Genomic DNA, 23,619 nt, shown 5'->3' with positions numbered 1-23,619 from the left:
CGACCTCATCTGGGGCCGGGGCTGGCTAGGTTGCTCGGCGAAAGTAAAATCCGAGACACCAGCCACATCACCTACTAATCAGTTTTCTTTGGTTGTCTGGGGCAGATGGCGTCACTTGAGTTTGAGCCACACAGGAACTCGTAACGCAACCGTCAACATCCCGAGGGGGGTCAGCTTTCTCGTCTCATTCACCGATCAAGTGCACTTTTATTTTTCGCTTCAAAGCTAGCTTACTTCTTCTTTATAGATTTTATTCGGGCTGTTTTTACGACATAAAAGTCAACAGTATAACAATCATGGCTGACGGGCCAAAGGTACGAGAAGCTCAGATTTCGTGCTGCCTAACGGCCAGTATCTTGCTGACTGTCGAGCGTTTAAAGAACATTGTCAATCCGGAATCCCCGACGACCGCTCGCCCGCTCGATTTTGATGATGAGCCTCTTGAAACGGGAGTAACTTCAACAACTCCAACACTTAGAACTCCGAATGATGAAGCTCCTCCGAAACCCCCGCGTCCACTTAGTCCCGAGCAGGAAGCTGAGAATACGCTGAAGGAAGCATTTCCAAGTATCGATGCCAGCGTTGTGAGAGCTGTGGTAGTGGCTAGTGGTGGAAACATAGATAGAGCCTTTCATGCCTTACTCGGTATGTGCTTTCGAGTCTTCTCCCCATGTGGTACGTTTTGTGAGCTCATCTCAGTTTCAAAGGGATGTCCGACCCGGATGCGCAAGTTGACCCTCCTCCTATGAAACCACCTCGCCCTTCAATCGCTACATCCACCACCCAGAGACAGCTCGAGCAAGATGAAATGTATGCACGCCAGCTGGCTGAGCATTATAACCGTTCGGAACAGCACCGTAGCTATCCTCAGTCTGGATGGGATCATGAACCCCACTTACCACAGAGACAAAGAGAGACCGGCTTAAAGCCGAATGAATTATATGACGATCGAGAGCACAGCTTTATTGATGGTATGCGTGGAACGAACTGCAGACGAGGCCACGGTCGTTTGAGCTAACGTTACCTTTAGACGACCTTCCGATAATTAAAGAGAACATCCGCAAGGGTTTCTTGGAAACCCAAACAAGAGTCAACACTTGGATGCAAAATTTAAAGAAGAAATTGGATGGCGAAGAATCGGAAGATGAGATTAACTACGAGCAAAATCGGCAAGGTCAGCAATACAGACAAGGATTTGGCGAGTCACAAAATTATCGACCAAGGAGAAGTGGTGAGGCTCGTCGCAGTGCGGACCGCGAACGATATGATGCGGATCCACGGGTTTTGAGTGATGATTTTGCAACCTTGGAATTAAGAGATGAAGAGGGTAAGCATTGGCTAAGATCGCCTTCGGAAACATAACTGACGCATGAATGAAGCACCTCCAATTCGTCCACCGCGCCCCGCTGCCAACCCGGATTTGTTCAAATCTAAATCATCCTCCCCTGATCAACGAAAGGTCTCATTTCAAGAAGGCCCACCAGAGGAGATCGGCGCCCCCCATTCTTCCCGTTCAGATTCTCAGAATCGCGCTGCCCAACCACAAGGCAAGCCGAGTAAGTGGCAGCCGTTAGCCACGGTGGAGCCTTCTCCGGTTACGGATCACGATCCTTTTAGCCTTGGGGATTCTGATGACGAGAAAGAGGTTAAAAAGCAGGAGGTGAAGTCGGAGGAGAACGAGAAAATAAAGTCGGCCACAACAGAAGCTGCTAGAGGGGATGCTGGAGCGAGTGGTAGTAATAGCAAAACTGACAGCACTTCTGGAAATCTATAACCTGTAACATAGCACTGAGAGCGAATATACTTGGTCACATTCCATGTTGACCTAGCGTGCATAGTTTCCATATTACCAATTGATCTATTTGCCTTATGTATTCAGGTCATTCCCATCTTGTGTGAGGGCCACAAACAATCCTATAAGAAACACATTGCCTGAAGGCCCAGCATGGTATCGTGTCATAAATCATAATAGCAGCGAATAAAGTACCAATTGTTAACAAAGAAATATCCTCCAAAACGTCGCCAGTATTGTTCCATATCTGGCACTTAACCACCCAAAATAGCCTTGGCCCTATTCACCACCGACAAGCCCTCTGCTTTGACTCGACTCCTTCCGGAGCTCCTTGATGACGGTCTACAGGTGATAGGATGACAGCTGGAGTCAGTCTATGCTTCAATTTCCCTTAAGGTAGCTCTGAAGGGAAGCAAAGAGAGAAGTATCATGGTTTTCTTTTCTGTGCTGATTTGTCCAAAGAGGCATTACGGGGGAACTTACGGCCAGCGCCTCGGGGTTGACGCCATTTTCAATTAGAGATACACATAGAGACAACTCTGTGCGGTCCAAATGGGTATTCTTGACGATCCGCCTATGAGCACAGCCGTCTCTTTCATGGGACGAAGAATTGCGGAGTGTGTACGTACCAGGAGCGTGGATATCTCGTGAAGGATATCGATGACTTCACGAGCTGCTTGGCGCTTTTCGTCCTGTTGGGATGGCATTTGCGAATTGAATGAATACTATAGTCCCTTGTAGAAACTCCAAGGTTGAATGTATATATATAATTTTTCTTTTCCTTTTTTTTTTTCCCTTTAGACAAGTGACCGAAATGTTGGAGAGTCCAGCAGGACGGCCAAACAAAATTAGAGCGCGACCAGTGCAGATCCCAAAAGGCAAATCAACGCCCACTTTTTCCCTCCTCGAGGAACACAGCCAAATTGAACCCAATTAAAGAGGATAATCACTTAAATCGTGCAACAGAAGTCATGTCGCTATCTTCACAACTGGTAATAAGTGACATTCACACACTCCCTCAAAAAAGTGCCACTGCCATCATCGAGTGCATCACGCGTCTTGAAAAGCGCACTTTCCCGCCCTCAGAAGCATTCGAATTTACCATGGACCTATGGAAGAAAAAGCCCAACACGCGAGTGATATACGTGAAGTTTACAGAGATGGCCTCTTCAGTATCTCCGAAAACGAAACTAGCAGATAGAGTCACTAGTAATAGTGCTACGAATGTGATCGGCTACGCAGTGTACGTGCGTATGAAAGGCACTGCACTGCTGCATAAAGTCTGCATCGCGGAACCGCTCCGTGGGCAGGGAGTCGGCAGGCAGTTGATGGCGTATATCGAGCAAAGATTACGGCGGGAAGGCTGTCAAGCTGTGCAGCTGTGGGTTGACAAGGACAGGGCGGCTGCGAGGAGGCTGTACGCGCGATGTGGGTTTGAGGAGCAGGAGACGGTAGAGAATTACTACGGGAATGGGAGGACGGGGATTAAGATGGCCCTGGAGCTCGAAAGCCGCTGAAATCCTTGCTTTTCTGAGAGTCGTCGTCGAGAAAACGAGCTTTGCCAGCTTTGTCTGGTTCTTTAATGTGGGATAACGGTCGGCAAATTGTGCGCGCATTGTCATTGAAAAACCAGGGCCGCTGAGAACCTGGGATAAGAAAGACTGACACTGCAATCCTTCGTGCAGCAAATCACCAGGAACCATTGGACAATAAGACTTCACATGATCGGAATGATGTCTTCAGTGATGGTGGTTAATCCTATGAAGTAAAGGCTCCGTCTAGACATCTCAAAAGCCACCAGCAGGGTGAAGCAGCATCATCTCTTCAGGAGGAACAAGGGGACCCCAATGACCAATCAGGGTGGGTTTAATCAATTGAAGCCTGCTTCTATCATGTGCAAAAGGGAGACTTTGTTTGGCGCCCTTTAGATTAATGTATACAATGTACTCTGTATTTCACAAAAGAGAACGGATGTCGCTCTGGAGTGAACTAATTCTGTGTCCGTGTGTTCTCCCAAAGCTCCATATGGCTGTCCCGGCTATTTTCCCTAAGAAGCAAATCTGAACCTCCTCCTTTCAAGGAAGCGGGCTGGTGGCGCAGCGGTTAGCGCGTAGGATTGCAGATCCCAAGGTCCCCGGTTCAAATCCGGGTCAGCCCTAACATAGTGACTTGATTTTTTTTTTTAGCCCCATGATCGATTAATTATATATAGGCGGTGGAGAAAATGGTGAGGAAATGTGAGGAAAATACTCCTTCGCTTTTCAAGTAGCTTCTTAGAACAGCCGGCTACCATGGGTCATTACTGAATTGTCTATATTTATGTCGAGCCGGGCACACGCTTCGGCTGACTCCCCTGGAAGGACTAATTTACGCAATGCCAATTTCTAGAAGCTAGAAAATCATTCATATTCCGCTTTCTCAATTAATTACACGGCATTTGTGGGAACGACCTAAAGACTCGGCATATTCGTGCTTGAGTTTCGTGACTTGCGGCCTTTGACGAAAGCAGCCCGAGAAAAATGGCCACTGACTTCTGTGTACTCCGTCCCGAGTCCTCTCTCGCTGTTGAAAAAAATTGTGATTGGGAAAATTTAAGCAACAGTGCCTGGAGACTTCAGGGATGGGCTCCACGATACCACGTCCTATTCGGCAATCATCGCAAATCAATAGCGTTAAAACTCTGCAAAAGGGTGTTTGGTGGTGCGCTTAGTCCGGAGTGCTCAAGGCAATGAAAATTTTTCACTTGGCCTCGTGGCGGGATAGTGATCCAGATGGTGGCTTTCGAGCTCAGAAGCGCCGTGGATGCGGGCGCTTTCAGGGAGCCCCTGTCATTGGACAAGAGCGAGAAAACTTGCAGCGGGGAAGCGTTTTGGTCGGCCTAGTTTACTTATTTTTCTCCCTTTTCCGTTTCGCATTGAAAAGCAAGGCGTTATTAACTAACATCCCGAGCAGCAATGGTGAGTTCCCCCAAAACACACTCGTTGCGCTGACGCATAAGTGCCCCGTGTAGACCACGGGCTCTACAGTATTATCTCGCACGATTTTCATCGTTAACTCGGGATGTACGGAGTATTTATGGAGGTATATAGATCCATAGGTTGTGATGCGGGTACGGAGTACCCCGAAGGAGATCTCTCCATCAGTCTGAGTTTAATCAAGAACCTCCAGCTTGTTTCGCGTGTTGCTATCTTCAGAGACATGGTGGAGTCTGGGCGGCAAAGACCATCCCTTGTTGTACTGTGGGCATGGATCGATGGATGTACCTCGTTGCCTCCAGATCAAAGCTGTCTGGCTTGACCGCAGTTTGAACGGGGCACCGGCATTGAAAGCAGTAAAATGTTTGTTCTCCGTAGTTCTAATTGTTTTGGTGATATTTGTTCGAGGTTCCAGATGCTTTTGACACCCCGCCAAATTGCAGTTCAGAGAGCATAATTTAGGCTTTTTCTTTGGTCATGGCGTAACTCTCAGGCGTACGGCAGCCCATACGATCTTTTCCGTGAAGCTTTTTCGTCATTTCTCACATCAACCCTCCCAGCACGCGACCTCCTCCGTTTGCCAACCCCTGATATCTGATTTCCGAAGGGCAATTCGAGTAGAGAAAGGAGCTCTTTCTGGCCGGAGACGAGGCACACGAGCCCAACAGCAATCTTGGCACATCCTCGCAGCCGCCTGGACCCCCAGGCTGCTCCCGCTGACAACCCACATTGACCTTCGTCCTCCACCTCACTTCGCCCTCCTCCATCCCCCGACACAATCTCCCCTTCAAACTCTTTCACAACAACACAAATCCTTTCTCCCCACGTAATCCTCCCACCCAACACCCCCGGGAACCTCGCGACCACGCTCCTCTCACGCCCAATCGACATTGCTCGCTCCATCGACCGAGGTTGCACCCATAAGACGACACACACAAGAAACAACGCCTTACCTGGACTTGACAACACTTGAAAGATGGGTCAGACTTTGAGTGAGCCTGTGGTTGAGAAAGTAAGTTGCTTCTGTGTTGTTTGTTAGAGACAGATAGCAGCCATTCTCGCGTCACCTCAGCTCCAAATGGGCGACTAAGCGGGGCTCATGCGTGCAGCTTTGCACAATGCTTAGTCGTCGCTCCTCTGTTGCTCCCGCTGTTAATACCATGGGACTAACATGACGCGTTTTCTTCTTTGTGACAGAACTCTGAAGAAGGCTCTGATGAGTGTGTTATCTATGGCCTTTCTGCCATGCAAGGATGGCGCATCAGCATGGAAGATGCTCACTCTGCCGTGCTTGACCTTCAAGCAAAGTACCTGGCTAAAGACCACCACCCAACAGACCCAAGTAAACGCCTGTCTTTCTTTGGTGTTTATGACGGGCATGGAGGTGAACAGATGGCCCTGTACGCGGGGAAAAACGTCTCAAGAATTGTTACCAACCAGGAGACATTCGCGCGTGGAGATATAGAACAGGCGCTGAAAGATGGATACCTTGCAACTGACCGCGCCATTCTTGAAGGTGGGTGCCATTCTACATACGTTCCGAGTGCTGTTCGACTCGGCTATACTGATTCCGTGCGACCTTGTCTTTAGATCCTAATTATGAAGAAGAAGTTTCAGGCTGCACTGCAGCTGTGGCTATTGTCTCAAAGGATAAGATCAGAGTTGTATGCGGCCCACCTAAAGTCTGTACAGTCGGCTTTCTCTATTCGCTGCTAACCTCTTCCTAGGCAAACGCAGGTGATTCCAGATCTGTTTTAGGTGTCAAGGGTCGTGCGAAGCCGCTCTCCTTTGATCATAAGCCCCAGAATGAAGGTGTGCTTTGTTTCTATGCTTTCATATGTCAGTTTCTGGGCTCCTAACCTCCAAATAGGTGAAAAGGCAAGAATTAGTGCGGCTGGCGGTTTTGTTGACTTTGGTCGTGTCAATGGCAACCTTGCTCTATCCCGCGCCTTGGGGGATTTTGAATTCAAGAAAAGTCCGGATCTGTCGCCTGAACAGCAAATTGTGACTGCTTATCCTGATGTCACCACTCATGAGATAACTGAAGATGACGAGTTTCTCGTTATTGCCTGCGACGGTACGCCTTCATGAGTTTTGTTCTCCTCTGCCCGAGTTCTAAAGTTCCTAAGCTAACATATTTCTACCAAAAGGAATCTGGGACTGCCAGTCGTCTCAGGCTGTTGTCGAATTTGTTCGACGTGGAATTGCCGCAAAGCAGGAATTGCACCGGATTTGCGAGAACCTCATGGATAATTGTCTGGCTTCCAACAGTGAGACCGGTGGTGTTGGTTGTGACAATATGACTATGATCATTGTCGGTTTTCTCAATGGTAAAACGAAAGAAGAGTGGTATAACATGATTGCTGAACGGGTTGCAAACAACGATGGACCCTGCGCTCCTCCGGAGTATGGTGAGCTTGATATTACCCAGCCCAGCTCCTTGAACTTTGGCTAACTCGGTTTTCTAGCTCAATTTCGAGGTCCTGGCGTTCGACGTCAATTCGATGACAGCCCTGATGAATACGATCCAGGACTTGATAGCCGGCCAACCGGTCGCAGCGGCAGAATCATCCTCCTCGGTGATGGTACCGAATTGCTGACCGATATGGGAGATGGAGAGATGTTCGAAAATGGGGACAGAGTCTCTGAGCAAGAGTCTACGCGTGAAGTCACTAGCTCTGTTGATGAACCGAGAAACGAACGTAAGGGCACTCCCGGACCTCAGACCAATCACGTTGCTCACTCCAATGGCCCAAGCAACGGATTGACAGCGGAAGCAAGCACCACCGAGATGAATCCTCCAGCCCCAGCTGGAGTCGAGCAGTCTGCCAATGCGTCTACCACCGAAGAGCAACCGAAAACCACCTAAAATGCGTCCGTCTTCTTTCAGTTTATTCTTCGAAAGTAATGATTCTGCATTAACCAGTGTTGGGGGTATTTGACATGAGCTCGAGCTTTGTGACCTTTTCGTGATGGATTTTTCTTCTCCTTTTTCCATTTCTTTGCTTCTTGTACTTGCTGATTATTTTCCCCTGGGCTTCCGTGGCGTGCTTGCGGAGGCCTCATGACGAATACAACTTTCGACTACATACGTGAGCCTTCGGCGCTGCCGTGCACGTATGCTATGCCCTTGTCACCAGCTTTTTCGACTTTTCTTTTCCTCTATGAATGCATTTCCTGTCTTGCCAAAGGAGGTTATTCGATGAATGAATGAGACTCGCATGAAACGACGGGGACCGGGTGGATGAAGGCCAATTAGGTTACTTGCTTTCTGATATCGTGGAGGGGTTCCATCCATTTTTCCTATTCTCTTCCTTTGTTCCCTTTTTCTTTTTGTGTTCCCTTTCATTGTCCGTTATCACCCTGTCGAGGCGTTTACATGGGTTAATTTAATCTTCGAGTGTGCAAGCTGAGGATAAATAGCCTTCTTCCCATTTTACCCTTGTGTCCACTGTTTACCCTATCTTACAGAAATTCCCGGCACCAAGCCCACGCTGTTGCAAAGGGAAACGGTTTCTGCTTGAGGAGGTAGCATACTTTCTTTGAACGGGCCGTGTTTATTTGGTCAAGCGCTGAGGCGTGAAGAATGCAGCGATCCCACAGGCAGGTTGTCGTAAACTCGTCTGTGCGAGCTTGCAAATCCAACCCGCGACGATTCTATAGACACTATGTATCAGTCTTCTTAAGATGAGGAGCAATCAGAGCAAATCAATTTCTCTTCTTTTTACACTTCGCGGCAGGGTACAACCGATGAGGCGGGATATTATGCTACGTAGGCCAAGTGCCGCTTCATCCGTATCCCTGCAAAACAAGATGATCATCATAGCTTTTGAGAAAAAATAAAAATAAGAACTCACCCCCTTTTCCATCATTCTCTATCAGTGGGAAAAAAAAAAAAAAGAAAGAAAAGGCCACAGTGCGCCGTCTAAGAAATTCCAATCCTTGAATCCAGAAATCGCCTTTTTGTTTTCGTTCTGGAGAACAGTTCTCCACCTGCTGTCCGGAATCGCGGGAATGGAGCTCGGGATCCACCGCCATTGGTAAACCTGAGGAAGATTGGAAACCAACACATTTGAAAGTTGAAACCCCCTTCTTCGAACAACCTTTCCGGATCTCGCTCTGTCAGACACTCAATCCTGATTCCTCGGAATAGGACGCGTGCAGAAGGCGACCGAACGTACATCTATCCTTAGAGAACACGCAAATGTCGTCGCCGTCGTCAACGGCCACGAAGCGGAAACGCAGCGTCTCCCACCTACCCGCTCCCGATATCCCCCAGTCATCAACTGCCGAATTGCTTCAGCCGTCATCCCGCGACGCCTCTGGTGAAGAAGGGGATGAATCCGCAGCTCCCAGCACATCCGTGAAACATAAGAAACCTGCCCTTGCTGCCGACACGTCCACCGTTCCACCCTCCAAGCGTCCTAGGACCCGATCTATAATACCTTCAGACTTAGCGGCCCAGACTCTCAACGGCGATACATCGTCAATTAGCAAAAATGATCCAGGCGAGCCGTCGGAGACGACGGAGGCAAGTGTAGACATTGAGCATCGGGTGAAACGTCGATCGGGCTCATTCCGTCAGCCAAGAAATCAGGATGAGCGGATGAAGCCGCCGATGAGAGCGGGTTTGCAAGATCCGGCTGGTTACAAGACCAATCCACCTCCTACTGGACGCCCAGTGAGGGTGTATGCGGACGGTGTATTCGATTTGTTCCACCTTGGGTATGTGTTATACGTCCTTTCTTCCAATTGATACATAATTTTTATTTTGACCGGAATACTGATGGAAATTACAGTCATATGAGGCAGCTGGAACAGGCCAAGAAAGCATTTCCCAATACCCATCTCATCGTCGGTGTGACCGGAGACGCGGAGACACATAAGCGAAAGGGTTTGACCGTTCTGAGCGAGGTTGAGAGGGCAGAAACCGTCCGTCACTGCAAGTGGGTGGACGAAGTTATACCGAACTGTCCCTGGATCGTAAGTCCGGAGTTCCTTGAGGAACACCAGATAGACTATGTTGCCCACGACGATATCCCATATGGAGCAGACGAGGGCGACGATATTTATGCCCCGGTGAAAGCGGCAGGCAAATTTTTAGTCACTCAAAGAACAGAGGGCGTGAGCACCACAGGTATCATTACGAAGTATGTCCTTCTATCCATGCCTTTGTACCATTCAGATAAGCTCCTCTGTTGCTAATACAAACCTTCACTGTCCAGGATTGTTCGAGACTACGAAAAATACATCACTCGGCAACTCAAGCGAGGAACCTCCAGACAAGAGCTTAATGTCTCCTGGCTGAAAAAGAACGAGCTTGAGATCAAGAGGCATGTCATTGAGCTTCGCGACACCATAAAGAATAACTGGTCGTCAACCGGTCAAGAATTAGGCAAAGAACTGAGGCAATTCTGGCAAAGCAGGCCAAATAGCCCTGCTCGACGAAGCTTTGACTTTGGACATAATGGCGTCACAAGCCCAACGGGGAGCGGAAATATATTCGGATTTGGAGGTAACAAGTCACACCTCGATAATTCGAACCGGCCAGAGAGCCCCGGCGTAGGCCGGACAGAGGATTTTGCAACAGGATATAGTTTAGGGTTGATCGGCGGGGTTCGATCATGGGTGAGTCGCATGCTCATCGGCTTCTTTTTTTTTTTTTTTTTTTGAAATTCTACCCCATTGCTCTTCGAGTCATTCCAGCGTCGAGCTTTCGGCCATTTTGCTTACCATCTTGTTATAGATGATGCGCAGCCGTACTTCTCTGCGTGATACACTCAGCCTCCCAGCATCGCCTTCTGGCAGTGATGAGGAGCGCAATGGTACTGAGGATACGAAGGCTGAGGCCCCCGGGAATTCGAAGGTAGCTACCTAATATTTCATATACTCAACAGAATGGGCAGGACGATTGAGCCCAGGAAGACCGTGTCCTTGCTATATAATGGCGTTCGTTTTTCTTGGTAATAAAACGATTGCTTTGCGACTATGTTAGTGGGTAGCTAGGAATCCCTAAATATCCACCTCTAAATGACCCTGTCTATGTATATACACCTTATGCATCTCAGTTTCTGCTAGTATCAATATATAGCCTAAAGGATCGCTTGCCTCGCTTATCCCCGTTTGGGTCGAGACCTACGATTGGAATATTACCTAGAAAGTATATTCAATCATTGGGGACTGAAACCATACGAGATCTATGTGGATGGATGACATGGTATATATGTATAGAGTCCTCCGTACTCCGTATATAGAATTAGTTCGCATCCTTGAAATAGTCCTCGGGATTGAACCGAGTCGCCTCCCAACCAAATCTTCAATACGGAGCACATAGCATTCGGCTCCGTCGGCATTCCTCAATTTGATTTCGTAGCCACGGATCCAGCCAACAGGCTATTAGTCATAGCACTCCTCGTCATCGGAAGCGAAGTTGTAATTTCTACTACGTACGATGTAAAAGATATCTACGACGTGGAGATTCGCGATAAAGGAACCGAACTTCTGGTTTAACTAGCGGAGCGCACATCTTATGGCGCGCAGAATTTTTTTTACCCCCCTCCCTCGCCGTTACCAACGTAACTAGATCGTCCAAGCCATGACAGTTTCTCCTGTTGAACCTGGGGGGAGTCCCGCGACCGTTCCACCAGACGAGCTCCGAGAAGATTCGGTATCGCGTGTCGAACTGGAAAGCGATTCTGCAGAGCCAGGGGCTTCTCGGCATGACCAGGATTATCAAGGTGCTCCAAACAAACCGCAAGCAGCTCCTCCACGCCCCGACCATCAGAGAAATAAACGCCACGGCGCATACCTGGATGTCACGAATGCCGGTTCTTCACACTCTTCTTCGTCCGATTCCCTAGTCTCTGCACACTTGCTTCCCCCAAACACCGTGCAATCCGAACCTGTATTTGGAGAACCAGTCTCCCCGTCACCATCGCCTGCACCGGAACTCACAGCTGCGTCCCCGCCTCCGAAATTAGCATGGAAGCAAAAAATTACCCGGACGTGGCTTCTGGGTAAGGGGATGCTGATGGTGATGTCGGCGCAGTTTTTCGGTGCATCGATGAATGTGATGACGAGATTGTTAGAATTGAATGGGCCGCACGGCAAAGGGATGCATCCGTTTGAGGTAACAAGCTCATCCCTGCTGGTTGCATCCTAGTCCCCGGAGAGACTAATAGGTGTTTTAGATCCTCTTTGTCCGCATGTCTGCAACCACTTTCTGCAGCTTCCTGTACATGTGGTACACCAGGGTTCCGCAGCCTTTTGGTGCTCCCGACGTTCGAGGCCTCCTAGTTCTCCGTGGAGTGAGCGGCTTCATCGGCGTTTTCGGACTATATTACTCACTTGGCTACCTGCCGCTGTCAGAAGCGACGGTGTTGACATTCCTTGCGCCGATTCTAACTTGCTACGTCTGCTCTTTAATCATGCCGAACGAAACTTTTACCCGCAAACAGCAGCTGGCCGGGATTGCTTCGCTTCTAGGTGTTGTCCTCATTGCCCGTCCAACGTCGCTCTTCTCGAGTATAGTGAGGTCCTCTGCAGAAGGCATCCCTCCGTATAGCAATACCACGTCCCTTCAATCGCCCATTGCCGCAAGAAACGCCATAGTTGGCAAATCTAGCACCGGTCCCGACTCCGACTCGACACAGCATCTCATAGCCATTGGCGCAGCTCTCGTCGGTGTTCTTGGTGCCACATCAGCATACACTTCCATCCGCAAAATTGGTCAACGAGCCCATCCTCTTGTAAGTGTAAATTACTTTTCCACCTTGACCACGATCATCTCCACTATCGCCGTGCTGGTGCTTCCTAATGTATCGTTCCGTCTCCCTGCCAATGTCACGGAGACTTTGCTCCTCTGCGGTCTGGGCATCTGCGGCTTTTTCCTGCAATTCTTGCTCACAGCTGGGCTGTCGTATGTTCCTCCGCCATCTGTTGTAGGCGGGAATGGCGCAGGATCCGGGAAAGGTAGCTCGCACGGCTCGCGGGCTACAAATATGGTGTATACCCAGATGTTGTTTGCATTGTTTTATGATAGGATGATTTGGAATTCAATGCCGTCGGCGCTGAGCTGGGCTGGGTCCGGGATTATTCTTGCCAGCGCGATTTATGTCGCGATTGCGAGAGATGGGAATAGGGAAAGTATTCTGGCGAATGTGAAGCATGAGGGTGAAGAGGAAGAATCTGCAGATGGGATTCTTGCGGGTGCTCGTGGTGATGATCTGGAGAGCGGGACTGCTAGGGCGAAGGTCGTGTTCCGGAATGATGGGTGCGAGGCGGTGGATGAGGAAGAGAGGAGAAGCTTGCTGCATGGTCATGAAAACGACAATGATGACGATGATTATGGCGAAGGCGAACGAGCGCAGGAATATACGCTGCCACGATGATCTATGAATAATGATGGATATGACCACCCAATGCGAACGGGGTTAATGAGGATGTATGATGGGAATAAGTTGGGTTCGGACTTCGCGATGGATATTTGTCCGACCCATACCAAAAGAAATAACGATTGCGGGCTTATAAATCTATATAGAAGATGTCTTAGTTAACTAGAATGTATGTACTGTACTTTTGAGCCTACGGCTTAACAGTGTTCGTTTTTGATGACCGAGAATCAGGGCAGTCCACCATAGCAAGGAGTACAGAAGCAAGTCGGTATTTCGTTGCGCCAAACGTGAACAAATCAGAGCAGCTACGCTCAGGCAGTTCCCTTGTATATCAATTTCGATTTATTATTGGGCTTCTTGCCGTTCGCTGCTCAGCCTAAATTTCTACAAACTGAACTAAAGGAGCTTCGGGAGATGCAAGACAACTTGCAGCACGAATGCCTTTTTGTCATTCTGAATTTCAAACATACATATTATACTACGTGGGCTCTTCGCAGACTCCAAGTCCAGCACAGGCGCCCAGGGAACATACCACTTATCTATGTAAAGGTGAAAGTATCTCCGCCCTTCTCCATCATCATGCTTCCTATCCTCTTCGTCCCTACGACTCTCTCTAACTTTAGCGCATCCCACTTCGAAAACAGAGCACGCACGCCTTTTTCTGCTGCTTCCCCAACCGCAGAGGGGTCCAGTCCCAAGAAAGCCACAATCTCCCCGTAGAATAGAGGGTTATCGGGCACACCGTACATGATCACGCGCTTAACACCGCGGATCTTGTAGCGGCGGAAGTGGTGTAAACGCTCTGTATAGAGAAGTACAGAATGGCGGCCATTCATAAAATAGCTTCGGGCGCGAGCTACATCGCGGACAGAAGTGTACTCCGAGATTGCGCCAAATGAGAGATTGGTGGTTTGCGAGGAAGTGGCAAGGTAATTCCGAATACGAACGAAGTCGAGATACGAGGGTATAAAAATCAGGGTCCCTGAGGCAGAAGACTTTCCGGAGCCAGACCAATTCTTCGCGAGGGACGAAAGAACGGTGTTGGTGAAATACTTGAACCGAGTCTCTGGGTCCTTGACGGGAGACAGAGAGTCGAAACGCGAGAAAGTTTGTTTGACGGGCACTGGAACGGGTAGTTCGAGAATCGCGCCCTGATATGTGGTGTTTATTTTGACTTTTCCAGACACGTTTTGAGCGTAGGTGGAATAGACCGAGTTAATTTCAGGAGACATGAAGGATGTGAAAATAAGTGTTTGGCGGAGGTATTTGGCGTTTCCATCAAGGTACCATGTTCTGACCCGACTGAAATCACACCCATGGGCTGCTTTTGGTTGCAGATTCAAATGCGAGAACACATATTCAACGTGATCCCAGTTCTGCATAAGAAGGGCGTCAGCATGATCGACAACGACCAGTTCAATAGATGACAGAAAATCATATTCTTGCTTCTTCCCACTGTGAATAGTCAGCGGCGCATCAGCAGGAGTGAATACGGTGTTATCCTTACTCTTCCTTTTCCATTGCAGTTCGCAAGCCGAGTGGACTCGCGAGGATGATATCGGAGTTGTAGAATTGGGTAAAATATTTCATCGTTTTCCTGGTGAACTTCAGACCGAGCCTGAACATGTCATCATCGTTACCACCAAATAGCTCCTGGAAGTCTTCAGGTTTGTCTTCCCAGGACTTATCATCGGTTTCAGAAAACGTCTCTAAGAATCGCTTTTTATTTTCTTGCTGGTCGGCTCTATAAAACTTAGAGATTGAATCTACGACCCGCACACAAGCTTGTCTGGTAGGGAGCAGGATCAGAACTTTAGGCCGCGTGAAGCCTTGATCTCTCATTTCAACGTCTTCTCCTTCTTTAGGGACACGCGAATTATTCTTAACCACTCGATCTCGAGTTTTAATTATGTGATTCAATGCATGCAGGCAGTACATGTCTCTCAGGCTGGCTGCATTTTCCGTAGTTCGGGCACCATAGAGCATGTCATAATAGCCAAAAATATAGGGTGCGATGCTGCTATTTTGGGCGTTAATTTGTGACATGTGCTCCGATGCGGTTTCCGATAGCTTGCGTTTGAGTGGCAAATCCTTTAAGCTATGTAAGGGAGGCAGAGCCAAGGACTGTTCATTGCCCGCGTATGGATATGTTGCCGTAATTCGCATGCCGGAAGAGAGTTGATGCTTGCTTGTTTGCCATGTTTTGGTAGAGGCTTCGATCCGTTTGGATAACCGAGCTTCATCGGGCTGAGAAAAGTGTGCTTCGAAAGGGTCGGAACCTACGTTTATTGTTAGCCGGATGCTTCTCAAGACAAGCAAGATAATAGGGCCATACCAGCGGCTGCGTCACGATCAGCTTCGTCAATTCCATCGTTTTCATCCCCACTTTCGCTCTCATCATCTGATGCCTCCTTGACGTCTAGATCGTCCTGTAGTTCCGAGTCGACCTCTCTTGGTATCGATCTCTTCACCTTGTCCACTTGGTCTTCCTTGCCATTATCTTTATTCTTATGTTTTAACTTTCGTTTCTTCCTGGCTGGCCCATTTGGATCTGCGCCAACATTCAGCAGCTGAAGGAGGGCATTGTAGGGTTTCGCGGTCAGTCTTTCCTCTTCCGCGCTATCGGATGAAACTACCGAGTACTTCGCATCGCTAGCTTCGTCTAGCGACTCGTTGTCAAAAGCATCTGGCCCCTCGCTTGGGGAATTATCTTGACTTCAAAAAGGCGGTTAGCTGGAGGAACTTGTGGGTGGAAAAGTATTGGACATACTCAAGGTCCTGCACTCGAGAAGTTTCAAATTTCGGCAGCTTTCTCCTAGGAGGGCCTCGCCTGGCGTGCGCACCTTTGACAGCCATTGTCAATGATTCCCGCCGGGGTAAAGCAGTGTTGTTGGCCTTCCACGCTGACGCTCGTGGTGGTAGGCTTTTTTTTTTTTTTTCGGTAGATGATCTTATCTTATCTTAGCGTGAAATTTCCACACTGGAATCCGCACACACAAGACATTCAACATCACGACAAAGCGACCGACCAATCCCGCCCCCCCACGCCCTCCAAATCTTGCCTGATACCTCGCATCCGACAGGCACTATTCTTTTTTTTTTCTGCTGCTTGCAATCATGGCTGACACTGGATCGTTTATTCATCTGGCACGGCCCTTGGGTCCGGCCACCGTCGGAGTTGCTCCCAGCACTGCCCCTCTCAACGTTGTTATACAACCACAGGTAAAGCCTCGAAAATGCGAGCGGAAAAATTGAACATAACTAAATTAACACATATATACAGGCAATTTTCTCTATCCTTGATCATTCTTTGCGCCGAAATGCTGACCAAGAACGCGTCATTGGCACCCTTCTCGGTACCCGATCGGAAGATGGCACCGAAGTTGAAATCCGCACTTGCTTTGCTGTCGGTCACACGGAGACTACCGATCAAGTTGAGGTGGACATGGAATATCAAAAACAAATGCTTGCGCTGCACTTAAAGGCCAATCCTAAGGAAGTTCTCGTTGGTTGGTACGCCACTTCGTCGGAACTGAACACTTTTTCTGCCCTTATTCAGAATTTTTATGGAGGTCAGGGAGATGGGACGTGGCCTCATCCTGCTGTGCACTTGACTGTTTCTACCGAACCCGGAAAAGATATTGAAACTCGGACGTATATCTCTGCGCCAGTGGGCGTTACTGCTGAGAGAGCAGCTGACAGTGCTGCGTTCATTCCTGTTCCATATGAGATCCGCTACAGTGAGGCGGAAAGAAATGGTTTGGAGGCTATTGCGCAGGCAAGAGATGCAGAAGACCGGGCATCCAGTTTATTTACCGATATTGAGACCCTCGAGAAGTCGATTGAAGAAGTCCTCGGCATGATCGATAGAGTATCGAAATATGTCGAGTCGGTTATTGATGAAGAAGCACCCGCTTCAACGGCTCTTGGCCAGTTTTTGCTCAACGCGCTTGCTCTGGCACCAAAGGTTGATCCGGCCGATATTGAAAGTGACTTGTACGTTGTTTACCCTTGCCGTTTCATGCGAACCCGTTTAAAAACTAACTTCTGGCACAGCAACAAACACATCCAAGACGTCCTCGTCGTTTCGTATCTCGCAAATACTATCCGTACCCAAATGGAACTCTCCAACCGGCTGGCTACCGCCCAGCTCACCCTTGGAGGTGGCGACAGTACGGCCATTGGTGGTACAGGTGCTGAAAGCGGAGGTCAGCGTGGTGGCCAGCGCAACAACCGCCAACGAGGCGGCCAGCAACGGAATCAAGCTGAGGAATTGCGAGCATAATCCACCTAACCGTCAATCCCTCTTAACGAACGACCTTTAAACCACTCAATCTCACCCTTCCTATCCTCACCTGCCCTCTTGGCCATGAATTAATTACATACGGAGGCCCTGGACTGCTAGACACGATGTTTCCTCGGGAGCTAGCGGTTTCTCCATGCTCTTGGGAACTTCGATGGATCGCAGTTATTTATTCTAACCTATTCGGCTGTGGCTGTGGCTAAAAGCAAGGCGTCTTCGGAGTTGCTGTGCCATGTTTCTGGTTTGTTGGTTTATGCCACCCGATGCCCATGGGAATCTTTTGGTATTCTTTGCTTGAGGAGGATCGCGAACAGATTTTGAATTTCTCTGCATGATGGATCATGAAATATGAGGCATGCATGTATAGACCAAATGAATCATTTGCAATTCAATTTTACAGTCACAATCCCTACTTGAATTGCTCCCGGAGGGACGCACGCAGAAAAAAAGCCCAAATACACCTAGCAGTTACGCCATTCTCATGCAGTCCCTGATCAAATGCAGAAAAGTGTGCTAAATCGCGAGCCATGTAACCCAGATGTCATTCGCATGCTTGATCTTTCTCGTAACGCCTGACTCGCCTGTGACTGAGACCCGTATCCGTTGAGCATGTTCCTTATCTATTAAACGCTGGTTCCCAAGTCCCTTAAAAACGCCATCATTGCATCGTGGATATCGCTGTGTCGTAGAAAATTTAAGCGGTTGATTCTGCTTTAACAGTCGAAACCTTGCGCTTCTTTCCTGCCCCACTTTCTGAAGCAGCAGTCTCCATACCGGCAGCACGCTTCTTTCCCTTGCCCTTTTTCTTTCCGGCGGCAGCATTAGTACCATCCACGACGGTTTCTGCTCCCTCGCCATCAGAGCCAACAAGTCCCTCAATTTCCTTTCCAGCGGTCGCGTCTTTGCCGACTCGATCGTCGTTCTGATCAAAGGCCTTGCGGGCTTCTTTCAATTCCTTTTCTAACTGGAAGAGTTCTTGGACACGGCCGAGCTTAGCAGCATCGCGACGAATGACGAACATGAAGTCGTCGACCTTGACTTTCTGGCGGCCAGCATGGGCTGCGACTTGGGCTGCCGCGTGGCAGGTTTCGATGATAAAGTCGGTGACGATCTCATCGAGAACGCGAACGGTCTCCGGGTTGGGTTCCTGAGGAAAGTCGGGATGAGGGGCGTTATCGCCAAAAGCGCGTAGGAGCTGTCGAACTGAAGATAGTAGAAGAGTAAGTATGAGTAGACATGTTTGGATAAGTGGACTGCACCAGTAGCAGCGCGTTCTCGAGCTCATTAGGAGAAGAGACAAGCAAAGAGTTAAGTTAACCAAGTCAACAGAAGGAAGGCTTACGCTCGTTGCCAAAGTTTAGCTGAGCATGGTGCCGGGTCAAGCGCACGCGTGGCTCCGACATCCCGCTGGCCTGGACAGCTGCGGCAGCCAAGTCTTGTTCGGCGGTCTCTTCGCTGTTTACAAATGCGAGGGTATAGTGCTCGTAGAGTCCGGGAGCAGGAAGGATCGCGTACGAATGGTCGCCGTGTTTGAAGGTGAGAGGCTTGGAAGTTTTGGGAAACGGAATCCAGTTTCCTGCTGGAGGAGGAGGAGGAGCAGAATGCTCAGAGTGTTTGTGATGGGCAGCATCGTTACTTTCCATGGTCCTTAGTAAGGTGGTTTAGAGTCAACTAGCGCGAAGCTGATTCACCAATAGTTAGTTAGCCGCGCGGTTAGGAAATAGGCGCAAGATGACCCACGCCAGACACCCAACTGCAAAAGACACCTTCACAACAACCGGGTAGGAGAAAGGAAAGAGAAGAAAAGAAAGAGAAAAGAAGTTTTTGAGCCCAAGAGGATCCAAACACGAGCCACAATGGTAAGTTCCTTTACCTAAAGTTCCTGATTCCTCTCAGCAGACCTAGCCGCCGACATCAGCAGTGATGCCAGAACAGCCGCTTGTCCACTATGCGTGAAACATCTTACTGACAATTGTCTGATCAGACTGCACTGTTCAACTTCCAATCACTCCTCCTAGTTATTCTCCTAATCATTTGCACGAGTACTTATGCGCACTCAATAATGCCCGGGATTATGGACCGAAACCAGAATGGGTAAGCTTCCACCGTTCAGACGCTGCCTTACATCGACTGCAACCAGGTTTATGAGGAATAGCAAAGATACTACTGAAATCACTGTAGCCAAATGCTGATGCTGTTGTTTCTAGATTCTTTGGGATATTTTGGAAATGCGCCAGGGTTGGAGAACGGCTGAGTCCGTACGTGAGCTTATGCTGTATTGCCATGGCTGTAAGTCCGCCGAGCGCCTTAGAAGATCAACCCAAATGCAGTTCCTTATTTGCTCTAATGGGAACACAGGTTTCCCTTTTCATCGGCTCTTAGAATGTCTTGCAATTCCCTAGTCACACGTTCTACGATGTCAAGCGGGTTCCGGCGTTGGGAGTCATAACTCACTTCGAAGCGGTTTATCTTACATCATTATAATGCACGAAGGATTAAACTATCCTGACTGCAACATGTCTGATGCATGGGATCCTTGGGCATTCAATTGGCCCGCTGCTACACAATGCGATCCTCTCATGGTCGGATCATATAGGCATTTTCGGAAGGGTTCCTCTCCTTGATAAACGGCCCTCGCCCCCTGGGCTTTCCTATCGCACGCGTTGGGAATTGGCACCAAAATGGTTTAGTATCTCCAGTGGCCCGTGGCAGCCGTTATTCTTCGCTCGCCTAAATGAATTTCAGGGCAGGAATGCACATAACACGTGTCCAACCCATACCAAGTCTTTCTCCCCGACCTATTCTTGCGTCGCTGATCCCAAAATCCTCAAACTCTCATCTTTCGGACCTGTTGAGCTGTAGGGTATACCTATGCATTCCTCTCCGATCACCAACTTTATATCATGGCTTGCATCCATATCATATGATTCCATACTAGCATTCCATGGATTTGGGACCTTTCGTTTTCTTTTTCTTTTTTAATCCCTCCGCATGCAAGAGGCGCAGGAGAACATGTAGGCAAGGGTTTCTCATGATTAGGATTGGCTGTAAATACCATATTTCGTCGGTTTGTTTAGCATGCTTTCCGTCAACTTGGTTTTGCAATGTCTCTCAAGTCATGAAATTTGGGTGGCAGGGTCTGCTTGGAAGTTCCTTGCACATGGAAGATTGATGACCTCGGGGAAATATAGGGCCAACATGTGTGAAAACCGATAGCAAAGTTACCACGGTATGCATAAATTTTGCTCATTACACATATCATGAGTAATGCCCTGTGGGGTAAGCTCTGTTGACGTTTAGCTCTTCAGTCAAGTGAGCTTGTTCATCCAAAACAAGATCTTTCACCAAATTTTGACTTGACTCTCTTGGAATGTGCCCATTGGAATTGCTGTCCTGCTTTTCTTCACGCTGATCAATTAATGTCAGAGTTTCCGGATCCACGCCGGCTTTTTCTAGCCCTTCACGAAGCCGCCCTTGATCCTGGACCGCTTTAAGAGCCTTGATAGTATATCTGTTGGGAGTCAAGTTATCCAACAGCATTTCTTTCAGCCCCTGGGTAAACTTCATAACCAATCCCAAATCTGCATATCCTCGAAGCATCACATTCCACGCCGGGACGTCCATTTGCGCTCCACATTCCTGCATCATCTCACGAATTATATCGGCAACTTCTAGTCTCCCATGGGCCATTGCACCAGCCAGCAGAATATTCCAAGTCACCATGGATGGACGAGCTTGCTGAATCGGTCTATTTTCTCCTCTAAGGATTGTCGTCTCTGGGAGGGGGTCGTACATATTTCGAACTATCGTTATGGACTGACTGACCATGTCTCTATCTCGACGAAGCGCCATCAGAAACGTATCGTAGACATGACTAGTCTCCGCTAATTTGCCAATAGGATTGTGGCCATGCCGGACAAGCTCGCAAAATCGGTCATAGACTTTAAGGGTAATTGCTGAGCTATTGCGTAGCTGGAGATAGGCAGCAACCATGATAACCAAGGCATGCGATGACGGAGAGGAGCAGTTGTCCCGGACAGTTGGCTCTCCCTGGATTATGCCAAGGTCTTTGAGTGGCTGAGGATCATGCCCTTGGCAATAAACCTGCATCATCTTTTTGAAAACTTCGGGTATATTCTCGGGCGTAGCCGCCTCATACAGCCCGTGCAAAACCTTGCTAATAATATGAGGCTCCCGTGCTATCTCGGGATTCGACGCTATCATGCGACGGCATGTTTCCACTCTTAAGGCATCACCGCGCGTTGTGGCATCATTAAGCAACATCATAACCGCATAAGAGTCAGGCAAGACTTTAGAGTAATTTAGAATATCCCAGGCCATATCCGGATCGTCCATTTTCAAAGCATTTTGAATAACAACATTTAAAATCGCGCGTTGAGGTTCTATACCAAGACCCAACACTTCGGGGAGAAGTCGAAAACTGCGAATTCCGTTTTCATCACACGTGCTGTCTAAGCTAAGGAGCTTACAGCAATGACGCACGATCTCCTCTGACTGGAGTGAATCCCGGGAAGTAAGTCGGGAAGGGACTAGCCGTAATGCCCGAAGGGAATTTTCCGCATCAGCAAATTCATAGAAAAGGTCCATGAGATATAGCAGAGTTTGAGGCGGCACGTAGACTTCACTCTGGGCGATCTTTTCAAAGGTCTCCCTCAATTGGTCTGGTTCGCAATGCTTAAGGTACACGTGTATGCCTCGTTGGGAGGCGCTTATAACTGGCCATCGATGCGGGCCGATAAGAGAATGCATTGTGCTGTGATAATGATGCTTATTTTCCGGAGTGGACGTCAAGTCCTTGTAATAGAATGCGTCGAGATACAGAAAACATTCAGACACCATGGAAAAAGAAGGAGAAGGCCATTGGTCAGTAGATTCCAAAAACGTCAGAACATCGCCTGGTGAGTTCAACAAGAGCCAAAAGGCGATATCCGGCCACATCAGGCGCTTAGTCGCCAAGGGCAACTCGGACCAGAAGCTCTTACCGCTGCTCACACTGCTGAAATGTTTAGCCCAGTCTGCCACGACTGGCCATTTTTGCACCCTAAGTAGATTCCAAATCTCGACACTGGGCATGCCGGCATGCTTGTTTGCGAAGCAATTATCAAAATTCCTCTTCCAGTCTTGACGGACGATGGTATAGGGGTAGAGAGAATTCCACCTTGCTTCAAACTCAACGCCATAAGTTCTTGGATTAAAGGCAAACCCAGGGAGAGCATCAGCTTCCTCTGCCAGACATTCATCTAGCTGGCGGCGCTTCAGTTGGATTTTTGGTAATGTCGCACCCTGACTGTCAACTGGACGCCAAAGACGCGCGTCTCGCTTTTTCATTCTCTGTATTCCTTCTAGTAAACTCGTCTTGGTTTCACCAAGGGAGTCCTGAAGGGAAACGTGCGAATCGGATTCGTATAGCTCAGTTCCATTATCCTTTTTTTGAGTAATGTTAGAGATCCGATTCGACGGGGGTTCCTGCAGAGCTTGGGGCGCGGATTGGCCAAGACGTTGCCTTAATCGCCGAGACACTGACGAGAACGCAACATGCCTGGGTAGAGAAGGCCCATCTTGCGGGCGAGAGGGAGGAGACTTTTGGGTTAAGGGAGAAAACTCCCCCGTGGAGGGTGAAGGGGAGGCAATGGATGAACAACCTCGTTTTTGGTCATGGGTCGGGAAAAGATATTTCTCTTCATCGCGCTCTTCGAAGTCAGGATTCTGTGTCGTTGCTGCTTTCGCTCCCGGTAAACCAACGCATTCTGAACTGTAGGAAAAGGACTGAGAAGTAGGAACACGTCTATCCGATATTTGGGCGCTTTTTAAGGCTTTGGGGTGCCAATTGGAATGTCGGGGTCGCAAACCGCGAATCCGGACAGAAATGCCATTCATGGAGGTATCGAGTGACACAAATTGCCCATGCGAATGGATTCTTTTGCGGAAAGGACTCTCGAAAACAGAGCAATCTTGTAATCTAGGATCCTGGTGGACAGCTTTGACGTAGCAGTCCGACTAACTACTCCGTACAGCCAATTTTTTTGACGCGAGCGCGAGACAGCAAGTTGGCCAGTCAGCTTTCCTCCAAGGCTTGGCATTTCTGTGGCTGGTTACTTCGCGAGTGTGGCTACGGAGCTTGCTCTCACCGCAGTT

At 48.7% G+C, this 23,619-nt stretch overlaps 11 protein-coding genes and 1 non-coding gene across 13 annotated transcripts; 8 read left to right on the top strand and 4 right to left on the bottom strand.

Annotated features, from left to right (window-relative positions):
- Positions 1 to 157: 157 nt before the first annotated feature.
- CUE5 (ubiquitin-binding protein cue5) lies at positions 158 to 2,136 on the top strand. Its single transcript, XM_003070239.2, has 5 exons — positions 158 to 314; positions 381 to 645; positions 708 to 971; positions 1,031 to 1,327; positions 1,380 to 2,136. The coding sequence occupies exons 1-5, from the start codon at positions 297 to 299 to the stop codon at positions 1,772 to 1,774; spliced, it is 1,239 nt and encodes a 412-aa protein (XP_003070285.2). The 5' UTR covers positions 158 to 296; the 3' UTR covers positions 1,775 to 2,136.
- D8B26_006808 (uncharacterized protein) lies at positions 2,072 to 2,588 on the bottom strand (the record flags this gene model as incomplete). Its single annotated transcript, XM_003070238.2, has 3 exons — positions 2,422 to 2,588; positions 2,276 to 2,353; positions 2,072 to 2,134 (listed from the first exon to the last, which is right to left on the bottom strand). The coding sequence occupies exons 1-3, from the start codon at positions 2,497 to 2,499 to the stop codon at positions 2,072 to 2,074; spliced, it is 219 nt and encodes a 72-aa protein (XP_003070284.1). The 5' UTR covers positions 2,500 to 2,588.
- A 175-nt stretch (positions 2,589 to 2,763) lies between these two features.
- Positions 2,764 to 3,513, top strand: D8B26_006807 (uncharacterized protein; the record flags this gene model as incomplete). The annotated part of the gene is made up of 1 exon (XM_003070237.2): positions 2,764 to 3,513. The coding sequence occupies one exon, from the start codon at positions 2,764 to 2,766 to the stop codon at positions 3,307 to 3,309; it is 546 nt and encodes a 181-aa protein (XP_003070283.2). The 3' UTR covers positions 3,310 to 3,513.
- Positions 3,514 to 3,877: 364 nt separating this feature from the next.
- D8B26_006806 lies at positions 3,878 to 3,950 on the top strand. Its single transcript has one exon. It is a non-coding gene; the product is annotated as a tRNA-Cys (tRNA).
- Positions 3,951 to 5,313: 1,363 nt separating this feature from the next.
- Positions 5,314 to 8,549, top strand: PTC2_1 (Protein phosphatase 2C 2). Of its 2 annotated transcripts, none has more exons than XM_066125300.1 (8): positions 5,314 to 5,779; positions 5,965 to 6,283; positions 6,358 to 6,431; positions 6,495 to 6,579; positions 6,638 to 6,844; positions 6,918 to 7,178; positions 7,236 to 7,469; positions 7,539 to 8,549. In XM_066125300.1, exons 1-8 carry the CDS (start codon positions 5,744 to 5,746, stop codon positions 7,634 to 7,636), a joined length of 1,314 nt encoding a protein of 437 aa, XP_065981382.1. In that variant the 5' UTR covers positions 5,314 to 5,743; the 3' UTR covers positions 7,637 to 8,549. The 2 variants fall into 2 exon arrangements, with proteins under 2 accessions (XP_065981382.1, XP_065981383.1); XM_066125301.1 differs by having other exon boundaries at positions 7,525 to 8,549.
- A 101-nt stretch (positions 8,550 to 8,650) lies between these two features.
- D8B26_006804 (uncharacterized protein) lies at positions 8,651 to 10,889 on the top strand. The gene is made up of 4 exons (XM_066125299.1): positions 8,651 to 9,492; positions 9,567 to 9,917; positions 9,993 to 10,395; positions 10,514 to 10,889. Exons 1-4 carry the CDS (start codon positions 8,972 to 8,974, stop codon positions 10,643 to 10,645), a joined length of 1,407 nt encoding a protein of 468 aa, XP_065981381.1. The 5' UTR covers positions 8,651 to 8,971; the 3' UTR covers positions 10,646 to 10,889.
- Positions 10,890 to 11,237: 348 nt separating this feature from the next.
- On the top strand, positions 11,238 to 13,386 carry D8B26_006803 (uncharacterized protein). The gene is made up of 2 exons (XM_003070234.2): positions 11,238 to 11,896; positions 11,958 to 13,386. Exons 1-2 carry the CDS (start codon positions 11,363 to 11,365, stop codon positions 13,155 to 13,157), a joined length of 1,734 nt encoding a protein of 577 aa, XP_003070280.2. The 5' UTR covers positions 11,238 to 11,362; the 3' UTR covers positions 13,158 to 13,386.
- Positions 13,387 to 13,634: 248 nt separating this feature from the next.
- Positions 13,635 to 16,056, bottom strand: UTP25 (rRNA-binding ribosome biosynthesis protein utp25). The gene is made up of 4 exons (XM_003070233.2): positions 15,931 to 16,056; positions 15,496 to 15,875; positions 14,668 to 15,439; positions 13,635 to 14,615 (listed from the first exon to the last, which is right to left on the bottom strand). Exons 1-4 carry the CDS (start codon positions 16,014 to 16,016, stop codon positions 13,700 to 13,702), a joined length of 2,154 nt encoding a protein of 717 aa, XP_003070279.2. The 5' UTR covers positions 16,017 to 16,056; the 3' UTR covers positions 13,635 to 13,699.
- A 142-nt stretch (positions 16,057 to 16,198) lies between these two features.
- D8B26_006801 (uncharacterized protein) lies at positions 16,199 to 17,928 on the top strand. Its single transcript, XM_066125298.1, has 3 exons — positions 16,199 to 16,382; positions 16,444 to 17,156; positions 17,217 to 17,928. The coding sequence occupies exons 1-3, from the start codon at positions 16,278 to 16,280 to the stop codon at positions 17,443 to 17,445; spliced, it is 1,047 nt and encodes a 348-aa protein (XP_065981380.1). The 5' UTR covers positions 16,199 to 16,277; the 3' UTR covers positions 17,446 to 17,928.
- On the bottom strand, positions 17,917 to 19,106 carry TAF13 (Transcription initiation factor TFIID subunit 13; the record flags this gene model as incomplete). The annotated part of the gene is made up of 2 exons (XM_003070231.2): positions 17,917 to 18,666; positions 18,806 to 19,106. 2 exons carry the CDS (start codon positions 19,104 to 19,106, stop codon positions 18,158 to 18,160), a joined length of 810 nt encoding a protein of 269 aa, XP_003070277.1. The 3' UTR covers positions 17,917 to 18,157.
- A 213-nt stretch (positions 19,107 to 19,319) lies between these two features.
- On the top strand, positions 19,320 to 19,845 carry D8B26_006799 (uncharacterized protein; the record flags this gene model as incomplete). Its single annotated transcript, XM_066125297.1, has 4 exons — positions 19,320 to 19,322; positions 19,448 to 19,557; positions 19,671 to 19,752; positions 19,822 to 19,845. The coding sequence occupies 4 exons, from the start codon at positions 19,320 to 19,322 to the stop codon at positions 19,843 to 19,845; spliced, it is 219 nt and encodes a 72-aa protein (XP_065981379.1).
- An 876-nt stretch (positions 19,846 to 20,721) lies between these two features.
- On the bottom strand, positions 20,722 to 23,420 carry D8B26_006798 (uncharacterized protein; the record flags this gene model as incomplete). The annotated part of the gene is made up of 1 exon (XM_003070229.2): positions 20,722 to 23,420. Exon 1 carries the CDS (start codon positions 23,359 to 23,361, stop codon positions 20,722 to 20,724), a length of 2,640 nt encoding a protein of 879 aa, XP_003070275.2. The 5' UTR covers positions 23,362 to 23,420.
- Between the last annotated feature and the right edge of the window lie 199 nt (positions 23,421 to 23,619).

Source organism: Coccidioides posadasii, chromosome 3 (genome assembly GCF_018416015.2).
Source record: "Coccidioides posadasii str. Silveira chromosome 3, complete sequence".
Lineage (NCBI taxonomy): Eukaryota > Fungi > Ascomycota > Eurotiomycetes > Onygenales > Onygenaceae > Coccidioides > Coccidioides posadasii.
This window is presented reverse-complemented; position numbering and strand designations above follow the sequence as displayed.